General features: G+C 45.9%; 1 protein-coding gene, 1 long non-coding RNA gene and 1 pseudogene across 4 annotated transcripts in view; all 3 read right to left on the bottom strand.

Moving 5' to 3' along the window:
* Positions 1-22687, bottom strand: part of LOC118923230 (olfactory receptor 13A1-like) — an 83313-nt gene that overhangs the window by 29652 nt on the left and 30974 nt on the right. The window contains exons 1-4 of one of the 3 annotated variants that reach the window (XM_057506554.1): positions 7591-7632; positions 7342-7416; positions 6834-7022; positions 2440-4176 (exon numbers count right to left, since the gene is read on the bottom strand). In XM_057506554.1, the coding sequence (XP_057362537.1) occupies positions 3208-4137 (930 nt within the window). In that variant the 5' untranslated portion in view covers positions 4138-4176; positions 6834-7022; positions 7342-7416; positions 7591-7632 and the 3' untranslated portion in view covers positions 2440-3207. Of the gene's footprint in view, positions 1-2439; positions 4216-5319; positions 6375-6833; positions 7023-7341; positions 7417-7590; positions 7633-22687 lie in introns of those variants that run through there. The other 2 variants (XM_057506553.1, XM_057506552.1) reach the window with 2 other exon arrangements.
* Positions 1-22687, bottom strand: part of LOC130684673 (uncharacterized) — a 77787-nt gene that overhangs the window by 29652 nt on the left and 25448 nt on the right. The window lies entirely within an intron of this gene.
* Positions 19138-21072, bottom strand: LOC118923229 (olfactory receptor 13A1-like; annotated as a pseudogene).

The following is a 22687-nucleotide window of genomic DNA, read 5'->3' as shown; positions in this document are numbered from 1 at the left end:
ACAGACTATCTACTGTTAAAAGAACATATGGGATGTGAACAGTCCGCAGGAATGGTTTGTTTTTATTGGTCCGAATTCTCTCAGACTGTTCAAGCTCAGTTGGACAATATCCACCATATCATAGATAAGTTTTCACAAATGCCTAAGGTGCCTAACTGGTTTTCTTGGTTTCACTGGAGATGGCTGGTAATTACAGATATGCTTTGGTTATATAACTATACTCCTATTATGCTAATGTGTGTGTGCAATTTAATTAGTAGCCTAAAACCTATAAATGCTGAAGTTACTCTACAAGAAGATATGTCAAAGAAATAATCAATCTTCCCAGGTTTTCTTCCGCCTGCTACTTCTATAGCTTTTCTTCTTCCTTCCTAATTACAACCCTTAAATAGAATTCATGCCACATATCGAATTTACCGAGTATCATAATTCTTCCAAGTGGTAAAGATACCTCAAGACAAATGCTGGGCATAGAAGCCACAGTGCATAAATATGCAAAGAAGTAAAAAGCTAACCTTTTCAAACAATAAGGCTTCTCTCTCACTTACCAACTTTACATTTCCCTGTATGGCCCCGGAAGATGACTGGTTAGCCAGAGACGGGTAAGATTCCTCAAGGGAGGAACAACCTAAGACAGGCACAGTCGCAGGGGGGCCATCAGGTGAGAAATTGGGGATCAACAGAGGTGAGGCTTAGAACCTCACCCCCCCGTTCTGAGAGAAATCTTCTGCATACGTGGATGTTTTATTGCCCTTGTCTAGCTTGGATTAACACATAGTCTACAGGCACACACCTGATCATCTACATTTGCTCTCTTACAACACTAAACTATGTTTTCTACCTTTATCCTGTATCTACCTACCACTTCAGCATTTTATTAAAAATAATAATAATAAAGAGAGAAATGTGGTATCCACATATAAATCAAGTATAAAAATCAAATGAATATTCATATTTGAACTGACTGTTTATAGTTCATAATGCATGAGCAAAACCGAAAGCTTCTGTGATGACTGCCCTTGTACTGTTCACCATGTAACTTATTCATTATGTAAGAATTTGTTCTCCATGTAAGAACTTGTTCATTATGCTTCAGAATATTGGAGACTGATGAAAATTAGGCTTGGGGTGGATTAATGATTGTGCATTGGGCATTGACCACCCCCCATACAGAATTTTATTATTGTTAACAACCATTTGATCAATAAATATGAGAGAGGCCCTCACAAAAAAAAAAAAAATATATATATATATATATACACTTCCAATTGTAAAATAAATAAGTAACTGGGATGTAATGTACAGCATAAGGAATATAGCCAAAATATTGTAACAACTTGGTATGGTGATAGCTGGTACCTAGAATTATCATGTACGTAAATGTTGAATCACTGTGTTGTACACCTGAAACTAATGTAATACTGTGTGTCAACTACCCTTCAATAAAAAATAATTATCTAAAAAAAAAACATATCAATGTATGCACAATGGGAAACTAGAAGAGGAGAGGAAGAACGGACAGAAGAAAGAGGTCCCAGCCTTCAGCTTTGTGGGCATGTACCTCACAAGGTTCGATGGAAAAGCCTGTTCTAGCCCAGAATGTGGTGCCCACCTGCACCTCAGCCTCACTGGGTGCAGCCCCCTCCAGAACGGCTCTCCTCAGACACCTACATAGACGCCAGGACCAGCAACTCGGACATGACTGGGGCAGGATGGGGGTGTTAAGGCAACACCTGTGTCTGAGCTGCTCTTTGCCACTAGGAGCCTCTCATGGTCTGCTCTTCATGAAGCATTTGACATCCTCAGTAGATCTTGAAATCATGGTTTTTTTCATGTATGTTGTCTATTTGTGTTGTTGTTTATGGCTGTGGGATAAATGTATATCCTAGTACTCCATTTTAACTAGAAGCCAGCATGGCTTCTTTTATAACACTGAAAAAGTGAATGATTGAATGCCTAATAGCAGTTTTGTGAGCCACTGAGCACACTAGTATATTTTCGCCTTGATTCTGTATATTTTCTTACATTTTTGAGACAGTGAACCTGAGATCTGGCAGAGAATAAGACATGAACCCCATGGTCTCTCTGGCTAAATGCCTGGGAAGCTTTTTGGGAGAAACTGACAAGTGATTCTAAAACTCATGTGACAGTTCCCACTATAGTGCTGGACTTGCTGGCCAAACCGCGACCATTTGAATATCAGAGAGAATCTCAACTTTAGTGTGTTGGGACAAATGCAGTGAATGGAAATCCTTTCATATTCATAATGAGACTCAAGAAGCAAAACGTTGTATTCTGCAAGCAATAGATAATTATAGTATAAAAGGGTGGCGGAAATGAGACACGTGTGAATTTTGAAGTAGCTTTATTTCATAGGGATTTAGATATACGAGAGTTTTCCACAGCCAGATGTACCAGAGAGAGACCCGGAAAGAAAACGTGACCCTCACTATGTCTACGTGTCTGCAGTGAGGCCAAGGCATCCAGACCTGATGGGGACAGGAGTTGTGCTGACATCACATATCACATGTAGCTTGTCACACAGGACAGTCATGGGGCACAAAACCTCCTGCCAAAGCCAGGAAGACAGTGAGCCCCTGGCAGGAAGCAGCCCTAGGAAGAGGCTGGGTGCTTGGGCCCGAGCATCCTGGGCACTGCCATCAGACCAGGGTCTGAAAAATCAGAGGGCGGGAAGCTCAGACTGGCGACACTTCTGGTTGCTAAGGGTAGTTTTCCTTTTCAGGACTACGCAGTGAATGAAACCCTAGATAAATATGAAATAAAAATGGAAAAGATGAAAAGGCAACCACATGTACAACATCAAGAATTTTACAGCAGGTTCAAGCATGGTGTAGCATGTGTGTCATCACTGTGACAATTTGGCCATGTTTTATTGCTTGTGTGGCCTGAGACATTTAAAGGGACTTACATTGAAATGCACTTGTATTTGTGCTTTAGCAAACAGTGGGATTTGATGAAATGAGTCTAAGAAATATTTTAGTGGTGAAGAGAACTGAATGTGCAAATGGTTATTCTATTACTGTGCAAGGCTTAGCAAACATTTAAGGTTAATGAATCACTTTTAAATAAAGTACAAAGAGTGACCACTTTCTACATATGGAGCCCTTTGGACAAACTTGAGTGGGATTTCTCAGGCTGTGGTCCCATTGCTTCTGAAGTTCAGACCTTTTGCATCCTCTTCACGAGTCACTTGGTGAAGAACAGCAAGAGTTTTCTAAGGGATGCTTTGAATTCCTTGTTTCTCAGGGTGTAAATAAGGGGGTTGAGAGTGGGAGTCACAATGGTATACAGTACGGCAACAGCCTTGTCCAGGAGCCCAGCAGACCCCAGGCCCGGGCGGATGTAGGTGTAGAGCACGGTGGAGTAGTACACAGAGACCACCACGAGGTGGGAGGAGCAGGTGGAGAAGGCCCTCCTCTTGCCCTCTGCTGAGCGGATACGCAGGATGCTGGCGATGATGAAGCCGTAAGAAGACATGGTGAGCAGGAAGTTCATCCCGGAGAGGAACATGTCAGCAATGATGGTCATCACATCGTTAATGAAAGTCGGGCTGCAGGAGAGCAGCAGCACCGGTGGGACCTCACAGAAGAAGTGTGCAATTAGCTGGGGGCCACAGAAGGACAGACGCAGCACCAGGCCTGTGAGCACGAAGGCATTGAGTGACCCTATGGACCACACAAAGATGGCCAGGGTGAGGCAGACCCTCACGCTCATCAGGGCACCATAATGCAGAGGGCGGCAGATGGCCAGGTAGCGGTCGTAGGCCATGGCGGTGAAGAGAAGCAGCTCCGAGCTCAGCGACCAGGTGAAGAAGAACATCTGGCTGAGGCAGCCCCAGAAGGTGATGGTGCTCTCACCGACCAGGCTCTGCAGGACCTTGGGGAGGATGGACAGGGTGCAGATCATGTCCAGCATGGCCAGGTTGACCAGGAAGAAGTACATGGGGGTGTGGAGGTTGGGGCTGCAGCGGATGGCGGCAATAATCAGCCCATTGCCAGCTAGGGCCACGGCAAACAGGGCCAAGAAGAGGCAGAAGAGGGCAGCCCGGAGCCAGGGGTCGTCGGTGAAGCTCTGCAGGATGAAGAGGGTCACAGAGGTCTGGTTCCCAGATGCCATGGGGAACAGCTGATTACGTCTGCTGGGGCCCCCTTCTTCCTTGTAAGGAATGGGTGGATTTTATCTATAACTGAAAAACTAAAAATAATTGATTACATTTAATGAGCCATCACACTCGAAAGGAAAACAATGACGTGAATGTTTTAATTTATAGTAAAATGCTCTTGGCCCATTAACTTAAAGAAACAACAACCTCCAGACTGTTTTCCAAACTGGCTGCACTGCTTTACATGCCGACCAGCAGCGCACGAGGGCCCCGTATCCTCCACATGCTCGCCGACATGTATGACCTCTTGTCCTTTTGATGACGGCCATTCTAACAGGCGTGAGACGGTATCTCCTTCTGGCTTTGATCTGCATTTCCCTGATGACTAGTGATGTGGAGCACTTTGCATTATGGGCACCTGTAGGACTTCTCTGAGAAAATGTATTTTCAGGTCCTTTGCCCATTTTTAAATTGTGGTTTTGCTATTGAGTTGTATGAGTTCTTTATATATTTTGTATATTATCCCCTTGTCAGATATAAGTTTGCCAATTATTCTCCCATCCAACAGGCTGCCTTTTTGTTTTGGTGATGGTGTCCATTGCTGTGCAGAGGCTTCAGTGAAAGGAATCACAGCCTGCCCACAGGCATACAGGGAAGCATCTTAGAACACTGATAATATTGATGTTTCTAATAACCCCCCCAAAAAAACACAAGAAAAGGGCAGGAGGGTAATGAGCTGCCATTGAGGGGTTCATGCTCCTGAGCCCTGTAAGGTACTTGATTTTAACCCCAGGTTACAGGCTCTGGACCAGAAGGGTGTCCAGGTAAGTCCAGGCCCCAACGTGAACACGCACAGGTCCGGGAGCCACCATCTGTCCTACACAAGGGGCAGAGAAAGGCGATGCCCGGCTCGCTTTTGTGTAGGGAAGGTTGTCCTGCAATGGGCACAGCCTGAAGGGGACACTGAGAGAGATGGGACCATGGTGGTAAGATGAACTCAGACAAGAGGCAGGCCCAGATCCCAGAAAGACATGGCCAGACCCACTTCCAGGGCCAGGAGGGGTTTAGGAGGAATTTCCATCCTGAAGGTAAGAGGTGCTGAGCTCGTTTGCAGACTGGGGTCTCCTTGGACTGTTGGGACACGGAGCTGGCACAGACCCCAGAGCCATACGAGCTCCCTGGGGCTCTGCTATCACCATTCTCAACCCCACCAAGGACAAGCCCTTCTCAGGAGCTGGCCCAGGGCATGTAGGCAGACATCCAGACCAGAATGCCAGGCACTGTCCACAGTGCCTCCAGGGCATATGGCCCTGCATGCTGGGAGAGGGTCCCTGGCTAGCTGAGCGCCCTGTCCTGCAGGGCCCAGCCCCAGGGAGCCTCTTCCCAGAATGAATGCATTCAGCACAGGCCACTTAAATAGACAGGTGAGTCCTGGCAGCCTGCCTCGGGGATTGCAGCTGCAGCCAAGCGGGTGTGCACGCCTGGTGGGAAGTCCTCTGACTTAGTAATAGGGGCCAGGTGGGTGACGCCCACCCTCAGTGTGAGAGCAACGAGGTCCTCACCTGTCACACGGGATGCACAACAGAAGTTGGTGAATGTGAATTCACTCATCACTGGGTGACCATGACAGCAGTGGCCGCGTAGAGAAAGCAGTCACTGGTTGCTTCCTACAGGGTTGCTCCCAGATGCCAGAGAGTGGCAGAACGGTTCACTGCCCTGGGGCAGGGGGCATTTGGAACACACGCATGAGCTCCCAGCAGCCTTCCCACATTCACCCCATCAAAACAGGGACATCCTGGGTCGGGGCATGTGGAACAAGAAATGATCCCAAAATAAACAGGCTTCAGACGCCACTTCAACCTCCTCTGTTGCTCCCTCTCCATAAGAGCTGCGAATAAATAACTGTGCAACTGTAACCTCAGCGTGCCATTCTGCATCTCTCCTCTCTCATCTCAAAGCACAAAGCAAAGTGTGACAGAAGAAACAAGCAGCCAGGTCCAGCCCACACCGGCGCCTCTTCCAGGAATGGCTCCTTCATTCAGTTGTTTTCCACCTGCCAAGCCCGCAGGGGCCACAGGCCAGTTGCCTCCTGCTCCCACAGAGGCCGTGCAGACTGCCCGCAACAAACAGGCAATTTGTCCCCACACAGATCTCAGCTAGGTTACTGGTCAGAGGCCGAGTCATTTATTTGCAGCCCCTGAGCCCCATGTGTGCCCAGATCAGGTTAGCCAAGTAGCAGACAAAAATACTGAGCACTCAGTTAAGTTTGAATTTTAAGCAAACAGTGAGTTAATTATTAGTGTACGAATGAAGTACTGCGTGGAAAATTCTTATAGTGAACGTTATTTATTGATCCAAAATTCAAATTTAACTGGGCACCGGTATTTCCTCTGGCAGCCCTAGTGCAGACTCAACCAGGGCCAGAAGCAACCGGAGGAATGCCTAACTCAGAGGTTCAGTGTGGGGCAGAGACCTACCTCTGGAGGCCGACTTGAGACCCGTGTCCCGTTCAGAGCCCAGGCTCACACCCAGTGCCCCAGCTACCAGCACCCACCTGCAGGGACCCAGACAGAGTGCCCTGGGCCATGGGAGTGCCTCACACCCCCAAAGCAGCAGCCTAGGGTCTAACAGGGGCAGCAGCTGTGAGCAGCAAGAGGGTGCCTCCCGCAAGGTCAGCAGGGATGTGCAGGGTCTGCCTTCCCAGACTCACGTGCCGTCTGCAGGGCAGAGGTGGATGCAGGCACAGGTGACTCAGTAAGAGGGCCGGAGAGATTGGTCAGGCGCCAGGGCGTGGGGGTGTCAGCCTCTGAGAAGCAGCTGGAAGGTGATCCCTCCCTTACTCTGCTCTGGATTGCATGACTGGAATGGGAGTGACTTCTGCAATCTGTCAATGCTGTTTCTGTGCAATCATGAGAAAGACTTTACACTCACTCTTGTCACAAACAAAATGCCCACTTTCTAAAAGATTAGAACAAGCAATGTAAACATCATGCCCCTACGTGTGCCTCCCTAGGCACTGTAGGCTGGCTTCCTGCAGAGATCCTGGGGAGGAACCTGACACAGAGAGATGGGGCCTGTGGCCCTGACCCCCACTCCCCAGGCCTGAGCTGCAGACCCTGCTGGATGGAAGGACCAGGCCTCCCTCATGCGTGGGGTGCACACACTGTGAGAGCCAAGTGAGCCCCTCCCTGACCTCAGAAGTGCTCCCAGACACTCACCGACGTCCTTCCGACACAGGAGGGTCCCAGGGTCTCAGGGCTCCCACAGACTCTGGGAAATGTCTGCTTTAACAACTAAAAAGGTAGAAACAAGGTTCACCATCATTTTAAAAGGTTTTTTTTTTAACTACTGAAACATTCCAGGTAGGTCCCTAAACAGATGGACTCTGACACCGAGATGGCAGTTGCCTGACTGGTGAACAAGCATCCAGCCATTAGCAGGGGGCAGAGGCTTCCCGGGACTCTCACCACACCATGCAGGCTCCAGCGTGGCCACGGTCTTCCCGCTCAGGGTCCAGAGGTAGCTGTTGGCATCAGTAACCCCAGTTTAAATGGGGACAGCCTGAACTGTATGACATAACTGAAGGAAGCTGCTGCCCCTTGGGAGTCCAGCTCCAGTCCCTTGGCTGACATGGCGCCAGCACTTGGCTGTGACTGGTTGCCAAAGATAATGTCCCCAAACATCCTCTGCAAGCAGTTCCTTAGGGCCCTCGACGGAGCGCGGTGGGTGGGCATTGCTCCACGGCAGTGCGGAAGGCCCAGACTGACTTGTCCAGCAGTCACACATGCTGGCCAGGCGCCCAGGCCTGACTCTTCTCAGCACCCAAGTTCCACTGGAGACGCACCCAGGGGAGGGGTGGGGCAAGGGCGCTCTTCCTGGTGCAGTTCAGGGGGAAGGGATCCAACTTCCTCCAGCCTCACGTCCTTTCAAAGGAAGGATAGCCATGTTTGGTGGCAAACCCTGAGGGCAAGGGAACAGGCTAGCTGAGGTGTTGTGCCTGGTGAAGGAGCTGAGATTGCTCCTCTCCAGACCCTGCAGGCGGGAGAGCCTGGTCAGGCAGCCCTGGACTCAGGCTTCTGTGCTTTGTGCCAGGACCGCCCGCAGGGCTCTGGGGTCCTGGTGGTAGTAGTCTAGGCTGCCTTTCCCAAGGCCGGACCACAGGGGCCCCAGGAAACAGACATGTCATGTTTTCTAGAGTGGACTTGACGGATCCAGCAAGTTCTGGTCTCGTAGTTCCTCCCCCAAGACAAAGATTTCAGGTTGTGCAAATGCTGTTAGCAAAGCAAAACTGTTGGGAGTGGAAACAAAATAGTGAGAGTGGCATCATGGGTCCAGGAAGGATCTTTTTAAATTTTGGGATGATTTTAGATTTACAGAGGAGGTGAAAAAACAGCACTGCTACCCTTCTGTTAGCTTCCCATTTTCCTAAGCTCTTACATTACCTTGTAACATCTGGATGTGTGTCAGCATTAAGATACTAACCTCGCTACGAGATTATCTAACTACGTCATAGAAGTTATCTGAGCCTCACCCCTTTCCTATAAATGCCCCTTTGCAGTCCAGGGCCCCTCTTCCCATCCGCTGTCACGCCTCCTTGGGCTCCCTGCCCTTCCTTTCCTTTCATGAGTTGGAGACATTTACTGATGACTGATTTTGCAGAATGATTCTGGCTGGTTTGCCTGATGCCTTCTTGTGCTTGGGTGGAGGTTCTGCGTCACTGGGAAGGGCTCCCCAGGCCACGTGCCCTTCTCCCTGCTTTGCTATGGGTCATGACGTCCATGTGTCTCCTCCAAAGATCTTGGCCTTGACCACGGCTGCAGGTTCCCCACCGGGAAGCTAATACTTTAGCTTTGAGACCACGAAAGTGTTGAGGGAGAGACTGGGAGACTGTGCCCACATGCTCTGCATCCTTCAACTGCCTCTCACAAATCTCAGCACCACTGGTGGGTCTCACGTGGCCATCACTCTCTAGTGGCGATGTTCTGTTTCCCTCATTCCTCCTGCATGTATCGATTGGAATTCTTCTGTGAGGAAGTGTTGCCTCTTCGCCCACTTGTTTGTGCTCCTACAACAGTGTCGACTCACAATGTTTGTTTTATTCTTTGGGATATGATTCGACATGGTCATTATTTATTCTTTGCTCAAAACGTTCCTGTGTTCTCAGTCAGAAACTCTTTCAGGCCAGCTTCTCTAACCTTGACTCATCCTTCCCATCTTCCACCGAGCTTGTGTTCCGGGATATGAGTTGCTCCAGGCTCATCGGCATTTCCCTGCCCAGCCCTGGGGTCAGGCACTCCCCAAGGAGCCCTGAGCCTGGATCCTCTCAGTGGGGGTGGGAGACCTGAGACACCCTGTCACTGTGCCACCCCCAGGGCCTCCCCACCTTCACCCTCCTCAGAGAGCATCCATGAACCCGAGTAACTGCTAAGTATTTCGCTGGAAACCTATACTTCATCATCCCCTATTTGGATTCTTAAAATTAATTAGTAGGGAAATAAATATGTTATTCACTTATCAATGACCAATTAGCTGTTCAAGTGCTAAGGTATTTCTGAACTGGAAACGTAGAAGCTACAGCAGACAATGAATTGCAATTCCTTGAAATATCCAAGATAGAAACTTGGTTTTGCCCATTGTTAGGAATCGTAAGCTAGGCTGACGAGTCGCCCGAGTCACCTTCCTAGGTCACCCAGACTTGGTCCCCTTGGCACAGCAGGTGCATCTGTTAACCCGCTGGGAACACACCAGGCTGTGTATGAACGTTTTAGGCTCGGCTCACATCTGAAACCAAGTGTGATCCCGTGGCCCTGAAGGCTCCTTTTCCCTAGCCCCATTGGTCAGTTGTTAGCTAAGCTGCGACAGGCACTGTGCCAAATCCTGGGGCCATGTCCTCTGGAGCCCTCAGCCCAGGATAGGAGTGGCCACGCCACCCAGGACTGACTACACAGTGTCACTGAAGAGACATCTACGGAATGAATGAAGGACATGAGTGTTTGGGGGGGACTGGCATCTGCACAGCAGTTCATGCACTAGTGTCACACACAGTCATGCTGACGACACCTTGCTTCCGTGGCGTGGAGGCCCTTGCGTCTGTGCTTTGATGGGAATGTTGGGCCATGGGCAGCCACAGGCTGATGGATGGAAGCCTGCAGACTCTCAGAGAATGGGGAGAGGTGCCATCCCACGAACCTGCTCCTCTCCTTGTCTAAAATGTGGCTGTCAGGGCCCTTCCTGTGCTTTGGAGAAGTGGGGTCCCGGTGATGGCCCACGGCTGTTTTGGGGTGTGGGCCTCCTGGTGTGAATGAGTGCTTCCTCCCTCACGGTGTTGGGCACACTCAGGTGCTGGCACACTTGTGTCCTTGCTGCATGTGCTGATGATGCAAAAGGCTGAGACCAGGGCAGGAGGGAGGAGGCGTGGGTGCCCAGGGCTGGAGGCCACAGTCAGGACGGGGGCACACGGCCAGGTGTGGAGGCTCCTGTCTGCCCGGGAGCAGGTCTCCTCTGTCCTTGCCCCCTTTGCTGTTTTCCTCCCCACTGACCAATGCTGCACATTTTAAAAGTCTAGTACCTAGTTCTCTTTGAAACGTCAGGTGAATGAGGGTGCGTGGAGACTATAGGGAGTGAATCCAAAGGAAGAAGGACCGCAGATCAGAGAAAAACCATCATGCAGACCAGAGGTGACACTCAGGGGACTCCAGGCTGGCGCTACAACACCACCTGCAAAAGTATATTGTGGGGATTTGGGCCACGTGGCTGCCTGGATGCCTCCATTCCTCCGATATCTCTTTCTAGTCCTTCTCCTCTGCTTTAGATTCTATCAGTGCTCCGGGGCTCTTGACAAGAGGTGATTCATGTGAGTCTGATGTGTGCCTGGAGATCTGAGCATGTGTACGTGTTGTGGAGTTAAGGGCTGGTGAGCAGGATCCCCATGACCTTTGAACAAAACATGGGAGAGGAAAGCTCAGGACTCACAGGGTCAAGAGTGTGCCCTGTCTCTTAAGTCACAGCCAATGCCATGCTGGTGGCACCTCAGAGAGAGGCAGCTGACTGTGGTTATTCTACACGACCACAGGAAGTCCGTCTTCAAAATTTCACCTGAATTACCAACAACATTCTTCAACGAACTGGAACAAATAGTTCAAAAATTCATATGGAAACACCAAATACCCCAAAGAGCCAAAGCAATCCTGAGAAGGAAGAATAAAATTGGGGGGAGATCTCACACTCAAACTTCAGGCTCTACTACAAAGCCATAGTAATCAAGACAATTTGGTACTGGCACAAGAACAGAGCCACAGACCAGTGGAACAGAATAGAGACTCCAAACATTAACCAAACATATATGGCCAATTAATATACGATAAAGGAGCCATGGACATACAATGGGGAAATGACAGTCTCTTCAACAGATGGTGCTGGCAAAACTGGACAGCTACATGTAGGAGAATGAAACTGGACCACTGTCTAACCCCATACACAAAAGTAAATTCGAAATGGATCAAAGACCTGAATGTAAATCATGTATGAAACCATAAAACTCTTAGAAAAAAACATAGGCAAAAATCTCTTGGACATAAACATGAGTGACTTCTTCATGAACATATCTCTCCAGGCAAGGAAAACAAAAGCAAAAATGAACAAGTGGGACTATATCAAGCTGAAAAGCTTCTGAACAGCAAAGGACACCATCAGTAGAACAAAAAGGCATCCTACAGTATGGGAGAATATATTCGTAAATGACAGACCCAATAAAGGGTTGACATCCAAAATATATAAAGAGCTCATGCACCTCAACAAACAAAAAACAAATAATCCAATTAAAAAATGGACAGAGGAGATGAGCAGACAGTTCTCCAATGAAGAAATTCAGATGGCCAACAGGCACATGAAAAGATGCTCCACATCGCTAGTTATCAGAGAAATGCAAATTAAAACCACAGTGAGATATCACCTCACACCAGTAAGGATCGCCACCATCCAAAAGACAAACAACAACAAATGTTGGTGAGGTTGTGGAGAAAGGGGAACCCTCCTACACCCTTCTGGTGGGAATGTAAATCAGTTCAACCATTGTGGAAAACAGTATGGAGGTTGCTCAAAATGCTCAAAATAGACTTACCATTTGATCCAGGAATTCCACTTCTAGGAATTTACCCTAAGAATGCAGCACTCCAGTTTGAAAAAGACAGATGCACCCCTATGTTTATCACTGCACTATTTACAATAGCCAAGAAATGGAAGCAACCTAAGTGTCCATCAGTAGATGAATGGATAAAGAAGATGTGGTACATGTACACAATGGAATATTATTCAGCCATAAGAAGAAAACAAATCCTACCATTTGCAACAACATGGATGGAGCTAGAGGTTATTATGCTCAGTGAAATAAGCCAACCGGAGAAAGACAAGTACCAAATTATCTCACTCATATGTGGAGTATAAGAACAAAGCAAAAACTGAAGGAGCAAAACAGCAGCAGATTCACAGAACCCAAGAATGGACTAACAGGTACCAAAGGGAAAGGGACTGGGGAGAATGGGAGGGAAGAGAGGGATAAGGGTGGGGATGAAGGAAGGGGGTATTATGATTAGCATGTATAATGTGGGGGGGAGAATGGGGAGGGCTGTGCAATACAGAGAAGACAAGTAGTGATTCTACAACATCTTACTATGCTGATGGACAGTGACTATAATGGGGCTTGTGGGGGGGACTTGGTGAAGGGGGGACCCTAGTAAACATAATGTTCTTCATGTAATTGTAGATTAATGATAACAAAAAAAATTTCATCAGAACCTGCAAGAAAATGCTTAAGCTTCTGTGAACACCATACTGACAATTGACAATTGCTTCTGTGCTCAACTTCCAGCCCATGACATATGGTTCATTGTGGCAAGACCTGGCAATGTGATGGGCATCTTCTCTTTGAGAGAGTGGTTTGTGTTCTGGGAAGAGGTACACACTCAAGTTTTCAGTCACTCTGTGAATGCCTCCATCTGTCCTACCACCTTCTCTTAGCCCACCCACCATCCACCAGCCCTCCCACATACTTTCCTCTTCCATTCCCTTCATTCACCCCTCATCCATCTATTTACCCATCCACCCACAACTTTAAGGAGGGTGGATGTTAGGTCTTCTTTGAATGTTTGATAAAATTAAGTGGTGAAGCCATCTAGTCCAGGTGTTTTGTTATTAAGTAAATTTTTTATTACAAATTCAATTTCATTGTTGGCAATTGGTCTGTTCAGATTTTCTGTTTCTTCCTGGGTCAGTCTTGGAAGGTTGTATTTTTCTAGAAATTGTCCGTTTCTTCTAGGTTATCCAGTTTGTTAGCATATAGTTTTTCATAGTATTCTCTAATAATTCTTTGTATTTCTGTGGGGTCTGTAGTGATTTCTCCTTTCTCATTTCTGATTCTGTATATGTGTGTAGACTCTTTTGTTCTTGATAAGTCTGGCTAGGGGTCTATCTTTTTTGTTTATTTTCTGGAAGAACCAGCTCCTGATTTCATTGATTCTTTCTATTGTTTTATTCTTCCCTATTTTATTTATTTCTGCTTTGATCTTTATTATGTTCCTCCTTCTACTGACTTTGAGCTTCATTTGTTCTTCCTTTTCTATTTTCATTAATTATGAATTTAGACTGTTCATTTGCGATTGTTCTTCTTTCCTGAGGTAGGCCTGTATTGTAATATGCTTCCCTCTTAGCACAGCCTTTGTTCATCCCACAGATTTTGCACTATTGAATTATTGTTGTCATTTGTCTCCATATATTGCTTGATCTCTGTTTTTATTTGGCCATTGATGCATTGATTATTTAGGAGCATGTTGTTAAACCTCAATGTGTTTGTGGGCTTTTTTGTTTTCTTTGTGTAATTTATTTCTAGTTTCATACCTTTGTGGTCTGAGAAGCTGGTTGGTACAATTTCAATCTTTCTGAATTTAATGAGGCTCTTCTTGTGGCCTAGTTATGATCTATTCTTGAAAATATTCCATGTGCTCTTGGGAAGAATTTGTATCCTGTTGCTTTTGGATAGAGTGTTCTGTAGAAGTCCATTAGGTCCATCCGTTCTAATACATTGTTCAGTGCCTCTGTCTCTTTGCTTATTTTCTGTCTGGTTGATCTGTCCTTTGGAGTGAGTGGTGTGTTGAACTCTCCTAAAATGAATGCATTGCATTCTATTTCCCCATTTAATTCTGTTAGTATTTGTTTCACATATGTAGGTACTCCTATGTTGGGTGCATAGATATTTATAATGGTTATATCCTCTTGTTGGACTGACCTCTTTATCATTAAGTAATGTCTTTCTTTGTCTCTTGTTACTTTCTTTGTTTTGAAGTCTATTTTTTCTGATACAATACTGTGACTCCTGCTTTTTTCTCCCTATTATTTGCATTTAACATATTTTTCCACCCCTTCACTTTTAGTCTGTGTAGGTCTTTGGGTTGGAAGTGAGTCTCTTACAGACAGCATATAGATGGGTCTTGTTTTTAATCCATTTAGCAACTCTATGTCTTTTGATTAGTGCATTCAGATTAGTTGTATTTGATGTATTTACATTTAGGGTGATTATCAATAGATAAGGTAATTATTGCCATTGCAGGCTTTAGATTCATGGTTACCAAAGGTTCATGGGCAGCTTCTTTACTATCTAGCAGTCTAACTTAAGTCGTTTATCACACTGTTTCAAACACAATCTAAAGGTTCTTTTTTTTTCCTCCCTTCTTTTTCTTCCTCCTCCATTCTTTATATATTAGGTGTCTCTGTACTCTTTGTGTATCCTTTGACTGACTTTATGGGTAGTTGATTTAATTTTGCATTTGCTCAGTGACTAATTGGTCTACTTCCTTTACTGTAGTTTTATTTTCTCTGGTGACACCTCTTTAGCCTTAGGAGTGCTTCCATCTATAGCAGTCCCTCCAAAATACACAGTAGAGACAGTTCATGGGAGGTAAATTCTCTCAACTTTTGCTTATCTGGAAATTGTTTAATCCCTCCTTCAAATTTAAATGATAATCTTGCTGGGTAGAGTATTCTTGGTTCGAGGCCCTTCTGTTTCATTGCATTTAATATATCATGCCACTCCCTTCTGGCCTGTAAGGTTTCTACTGAGAAGTCTGATGATAGCCTGATGGGTTTTCCTTTGTATATGATCTTTTTTTTCTCTCTGGCTGCTTTGAATACTCTGTCTTTATCCTTGATCTTTGCCATTTTAATTATCATGTGTCTTGGTGTTGTCCTCCTTGGGTCCCTTGTGTTGGGAGATCTCTGAACTTCCATGGCCTGAGAGACTATTTGCTTCCCCAGATTGGGGAATTTTTCAGCAATTACCTCCTCAAAGATACTTTCTATCCCTTTTTCTCTCTTCTTCTTCTTCTTCTAGTGCCCCTATAATGCAAATATTGTTCCATTTGGATTGATCACACAGTTCTCTCAATATTCTTTCATTCCTAGAAATCCTTTTTTCTCTCTGTGCCTCAGCTTCTTTGTATTCCTTTTCTCTAATTTCTATTTCATTTACTGTCTCCTCTACCTCATCTAATCAGCTTTTAAATCCCTCCATTGTATGTTTCATTTCAGATACTGTATTTTTCAAAGTCTGTTTCTCTTTCTTGACGTCCTCCCTGAGTTCTTGAATATTTTTCTGTGCTCTATGAGCATGTTTATGATTTTTATTTTGAAATCTTTATCAGGAAGATTGGTGATTTCAGTTTCACATAGCCCTCTTTCTGGTGTTTGAGGGATTTTGGTTTGTACCAGGTTCTTTTGCCATTTCATATTCCTAATGATTACTATGGAATAATAACTTTGTGTCAGCTGTGCCCTCTAGTGCCCAGAAGCTCTACTTTCTGGAGCTTCTCAGCCTCTGGAGTGATGGAGAGGGTCACAGGCATGGCAGTGCCAGTGCCTGCCAGGAGGAAATAGCTCTTTCCTGCTTCCCTGTTGTAGTACCTGCCTCACTGCCAGGGCCAGTGGGCCAAATGTGCAGGGAGGAGCCTCTATGCTACACCCTTATAGCTGCTGTAGGCATGGCTGCCCTCTGACTGGCCTGATGCAATGGGCGGGACAGCAGGTTTGCAAACCAGTGCCAGCGGGGAGGAAGAAGTATCAGGCTGTGTATTGCCATGTGGGGCCTCAGTGCTGCATTGCCAGCCAAGGGGTATGGAGTGCGTGAAGCTCCTGAAAGTTCCCAACCTGCTGTGATGAGTGTGTTGGGACTCTTTTGTCCACCTGTCCCAAGCAGCAAGCTCTGTATAATCCTTGCCTCTTTAGCATCCCTCCCAACTGTTGGGAAGTCTTTCAAAGTGCCCACCTTTCTTTTCTCCCAGAGCTTCTGGTTGTGGGTACCTGTTCTCCACAAGCAACTGGAATCATAGTCTCTCCAAGTATTCTGCCTGTCTTTGCTTTCCAATCCCTCTAATCTCCAGAGCACCATGTAAACTGGGTTTTCACTCCCTGAGTAGATCTCCAGGGGTGGGTATTTAGCAGTCCGGGGCTTCTATTCCCTCCCCATTCAGTTTCTCTTCTTCCTGCCAGTGATCTGGGATGGGGGTAGGGCTTGGGTCCTGTGGGATCATGGCTTTGTTACTTCACTCTTTTCTGTGAGGTCTTCTCTTTTTCCCATATGTAAGTCATCTGTTGCAATCTTCTTTCCAGTTGCTCCTTCAGAATTAGGTGTAGTTTATGTATTTTCATGGTATGTGGTTTTGGGAGGAGGTTTCTGCCTCACTTTTCGAGCCGCCATCTTGTTTAAATCCATTTCTACTCTTTTTATGTAACATTTTGCAGTGATACAAATGTAGGTATACTCTTTACTTGCCATTCAAGAGGGCACTAAATTAGATGTTTTCATAGTTTTATGTGGCAAAATCAGTTACAATTTGGAAATATTACCAAGTACCTACAAAATTGGGCAATAAATTCTAAATGGCTGAAGTGGCCCAGAAAGACCAATTTACTTTTGATGCTGCTGACTCACAAAACTAGTGCTATGTAACATTTTTCATCGAGTTCAAGTATCTTTTGGAGTCAGGCAAGATAAGAATGATAAAAACTCAGATGGCTGAATGAATGGTTGGAAACATTTCCATGATTAGTATCTTGATAGAATTTAAAAGAAATCTTTCCCTGTACTATTGTTTTCAGCTTTCAAGGATTGTGTTACCATCTGAAGCAGCTGTGGTTCTATACAACCTTGCCATGGCTTAACCACGTGCCAACCCTACATCCAGGATGGTCACAGCAGGACACATGCTGCATGGTATCACTCCCACACAATGAGAATTTAACTTCCACAGAGCCATTGGGAACTGCCTGTGGAAATACTACAATGTGAGATGTGTTTGCAGTGCCATCTGTCTACACCAGAAAGAGTAGGGTGATCTGGGGGAGCACTCTGGTTCCCTAAGCAGCTGACCTCACACAATTACTAAAAGGGTGCTTGAAAAACTCAGAATATGATAGACAACTTTTCCTTAAACAAACAAGATATGTGCATTCTATACTGTTGAATGAAAATCTAAATTATCTGCTAAACAGAGGAATTTTGTGGAGGGAGGCCTATAGCTTTCCCTGTGTTGAGGGAGAACTCACATCCGACCCCATGGAGGGTACACAGGGGGAGATGCAGACAGTCTTGCTTTTACCCTGGAGCAGGGGTGCTCACATTACAGCTGGAGCCTGTAAAATGCAGACTCTGATTCGTCAGGCTTTGGTGAGCATTCCAGGTGATTCCTTTGTTATTTTTAGTACTTTTAATCATGGGAAAGGTCAAGATGCTGACATCTTGCCATATTCACATTTATTTCTGAGTAAGAAATTTAAAAATACAGATGCAACTCAAGTCCTCCTTTAATTTCTTTCCCTCCTTGCATTCCTGACATAACCACTATCCTGAAGACTGAGTGCCTTGTTTCCATATGTGTTTGTATACATTTATTTTGATAAAATAATATAGCCTATTTTTTCAATGCTTTTATAAATATGACATGCTTACACCTATGCACATCAATTTTTGGTTGGCTTTTTTTTACTGACATCTGCTTTTGCTGTATGTCCACATTGATATGACACTTGCAACATGATATTCCATTTGTGATGTATGTCCTATTAGTATGTATGGATTCAGGATGATATGTCACGTGTGATGAATCCATGGTTCGCTTATCCATTTCCCACTCTCTGGCACGTAAGTGGTTTCCACCTTTGCTACTCCACAAAGAGATGCAAGAAACAACTTGGAAACTGTGTCCTTGTGTACATATACAAGGAAAGCTAGCAATGAAACTGTTGAACAGTAAAGTATGTATATCTTCACCCTGCACAGATATGCAAAACAGCATAGTACAGTGGATTGTTTTCCAATGCCTGTTATGTTCCAAGTCCTGTTCTCTTGCTGAGAACATATTGGTGACAGAAATAGCAGCCCCTCCCCTCATGAAACACAGAGATATTAATCAAATAATCAACTGCATGATTAGCTCTGAAGGCAATAAGAAGACTCTAGGAGAACAGGTGATGGAGGGACCCAACTCAGTCTGGTAAATGAAGATTCAGGATGTAACATGCAGCAAGGATGTAAAATAAGTGTCAGTCATCCAGGTAAAGCACATTCCATACAGAAGGAGTAATGTCTACACAAGACTCAAAGAGGGTGTAGTCTTGGGTCATGCAGTTCCTAGTGTATCTCTGGACCAGGGATTCCATGGCAGTCTGAATGGGAAGGGACATGTCTTCATCAGGGTTCTTCAGAGAGACAGAACCAACAGGAGATATACATACATGTAGACTTGTGATGGCTGATATATATATATGTATACATACACACATATATAATGCACATATATGTACACAATATGTATAATTATATGTATACTATATGTATATATACTATTGTATAATTCTGTATTTTACAATATCATGTGCATATACATCTATACATAGATATGGAGATTTATTATCAGAATTGGCTCATGTGATCATGGAGGCCAAGAAGACCCATAACTTGCCTTCTGCAAGCTGAAGGCCCAGAGGAGCTGATGGTGTGATTCAGTCAAAGTCTGAAGGTGTGATAATTGGGGACAGTGGTGTAAGTACTAGTCTGAAGCTGAACGTCAAAGAGAATGAATTCACCCTTCTTTCCCCTTTTGCTCTATTCAGGCCATCAACAATTTGGGGGATGCCCACTCCCACAGGAGAGGACAACCTCCTTTACCTAGTTTACCTATTCAAATGCTACTCTTCTCCAGAGACACCTTCACCGACATACCCAGAAATAATGTTCTACCAGTTGTCTGGGCATCCCTTAGACCAGTCAAGTTGATACATAAAGTTAACCATCACAGGAGAAACTTATTCTGCATTTCGGGGCCATGATCCATTTAGCCTGGGCAGAAATTTGGGTAGCTCTACAGGGGCACTTTTGATGGAATTGAACTGACAGCTTCCCAATGGAGGTTTATACGATGTAGGTAGAGACTCTAGGTTGGTGGGAAGTCCAAGCTGTATGAGATGTAATGAATCTGTTCCTTGTTACTATGTGTTTATTTCTAGGAACCCCAAACTCTCAGTAAAAGGAGGTTGAACTCCACATCAAATATAGATGCTATGGTGAGTCAATGAAGGAATGTTTTCACAACAGGGGGCATTGAAAATGTCAGCAGCAACCCCATAGAAATAAGATATTAATAACAAGTGGGACACATCTCACAAGGATCATGTGAGAAAGCAACAAAGAACACAAACTTTAGAGACTGCCAATTGACACTTTTTCCACCATGAGCATCAAGACTTTTTTGAGAGCTGCCTTGACATCCTTGTTCCTCAGAATGTAGATGAGAGGGTTCAGTGTGGGCCTCACAGTGGAATAAAGCACAGCCACCACCTTGCCCGTCCCAGAAGAGTATCTGGAGCCGGGGTTCAGGTAGGTGTAGATGATGGTGGAGTAGTACATGCTGACCGCGATGAGGTGGGAGGAGCAGGTGGAAAAGGCTCGCCTCTTCCCCTTGGCTGTACGCATCTTCAGCATGGTGGAGATGACGAAGCCACAGGACACCATGGTAAGTAGGAAATTCAGCACAGCAAAGAAGATGTCAGCCATAATTCACATGATGTCATTCACATACATGGAGGAACAGGACAGCAGTAGCAGAGGGGGGATCTCACAGAAGAAGTGATCGATCATGTTGGACCCACAGAAGGTCAACCGTAAAATCAGGCAGGCATTGACTCCAGCACCGAGCACGCTGATGCCCCACACAGCCCCAGCCAGCACCACACACACCCTGGGGCTCATCATGGATCCATAGTGCAGAGGCTGGCAGATGGCCAGGTAGCGGTCATAAGCCATGGTGGTGAAGAGCAGTAATTCTGCTGCTAGAGACCACGTCAGGAAGTACACCTGGGCCACGCAGCCCCAGTAAGAGATGCCTCTCTTCTCTGCCACCAGGATCTCAAGCAGCTTGGGCACCACAGTGCAGGCACAGACAACATCAAAAACAGCCAAGTCGACCAAGAACAAGTACATGAGGGTGTGGAGCCTGGAGGTAAAGGCGATGGCTGCCACAGTGAGGGAATTTCCAGAGAGTGCCATGGTATAGAGGGAGGGAAAGGGGACAAAGAAGAGCACCCAGAGCTGTGGCACTGCTGAGAAACCACACAGGATGAATTATATCACCAGTGTCTGGTTACTCATGGCTGTGTGCATGATCTTTCAATCAGTTCACAGAGATTGAAGTTTCTTTCTTACTCCATAGTTTGACTAGAAAGAAAGGGTTTATTACTATTGGTCAGTACAAGTGCAAGGATTATCATAACCTTATTTTCATTTTCCATTTTCTCTAGGTCCTTATAATCTCTCTGCTTAAACAGCCATCACTCTGGACCCAATAGCCTCTGCTCACCCTGGAGGCCATCAGAAGTCACACATATTATTTGTCTTCAATAATGCTCTTCTCTTCATTTTATTCCTCCCAAATGAACATAGCTTTAAGTTTTTCTGCCTATTTCTTTTAAAATCCAAGCAGCATAGACTTCTGTAATGAGGAAGTAAAATACTCACCATCCCCCAAGGGCATGAGCATCTTTTCTGGGATTATGTCCTTTACTTCTTCTGACTCACTGGCTTTTCCCCCAAGGATATTTGGTAGTGATCTCTCCATGTCACTGACAGAGTCAGCTACCCTCTTTCGCATATGCATGGTCTTCCATCAGAAATGGGCATGAGGTTTTCAGTCCTGAAAGCCTCAGTAATTTATTTCTGGCTAGCTGCCTGGCTGGAGCCCACCACAGGTCCCCTGCAGTGCCCAGGAGCCTGCCTCCATGTGGACCTCAACCTCATCAGTCCCTCTACTCAAACATGACCTTGATCTTTCACGTTGGTGAGGTCGGGGGTAGGGAGAGGGGGGAGTTCTATGATTTGCTGACTCCGCACTTCTCGGCCGTGGCCAAGCACATGCACCACTCTCTCTGACTCGTTTTTCTCACAAACTTTTCTGACTTTACTCTGGAGAGACTATACTCTGGGAGATAAATTCAGATAGACCTCAGCCAAACAGAAATTTGAATGAATTTCATAAGGAGGTACTCCCCACCCCCTGATGGGTCCAGTATCTAAGCCAGGCCTGGAGTCACCCTCCCGTGAACCTCTCAGGTCCTTTTTCATTAGTTCCCTTCTCTTTTCTTTTATTCCTAGAGTTGAAATCCTGTGGCATGAACTCCTTTCCTAATATCATGCACCTCTCTTCTCCGCAAAAAATAATACACCATCCTTCACATTGTCGTTTTAACCTCATTTCCTCTGGGAAGCGAGCTCACACAAGTGCAGCGCTGGTGCGCCCCGGTCATGATTTACAGACAAACGTCACTCCATTTATGTTCTTGTACTTGTGTCTCCCGTTATGTGTCACCGCCAGGTCAAACTGCACCGCAAACCCTACGGAGCATGGAAGCATTCATCACAGCGCCTGAACGCGTTCAGCACCACGGCCAGCGCCACGCCTCACCGCCTGCTATTCAGCACCACGGCCAGTACCCAAAACTCAGCCCCCTGCGCAGGGGCTTTTGTGTCAACGATGCGTCCCCTTAACAGAAAGACGCCTGCAGAATCCTGTGTTGAGCTTGGCCCTCTTGCCTCTTCAGCTCCGTCCAGATACCCCTTCAGGGGATTGCTTCGGTGACTGAGCAGGGGTTCTCCTGTGTTGTAGCTGTAACTCCTGTATGTAGATTTAGGGAGCCTGCATCTAGGGGAAGCATTCCTCTTCATATGTTAGGTTTTTCCTCGCCTCCTTCATCTGATCTCTTTATCCGACAGTTAATCTCCATAACTTGGTAGCAGTTAAAATATTTACCCTCTTATATAGGCATATCTCAAGGGCAGAGAAATCTGAGCACATGTTCTAGGGTGGAGAATTGTCTTCTCTGGCCTTTAAGATGTCTGTTTGTCTTCTTTCTGATACCTCCCCAGGCCCATAACCACCACTTCTAAAGCAAAGTCTTTGTGGAGCACAGTTCTCAGCAAACAACTTCCCGCATATACCTTGAGCTCAGGTGCAGTTAAGTCAGAGTAAA

Source organism: Manis pentadactyla, chromosome 8, assembly GCF_030020395.1.
Source record: "Manis pentadactyla isolate mManPen7 chromosome 8, mManPen7.hap1, whole genome shotgun sequence".
Classification (NCBI taxonomy): Eukaryota; Metazoa; Chordata; class Mammalia; order Pholidota; family Manidae; genus Manis; species Manis pentadactyla.
Note: the sequence above shows the minus strand (reverse complement) of the source record. Positions and strands in the feature narration are given on the sequence as shown.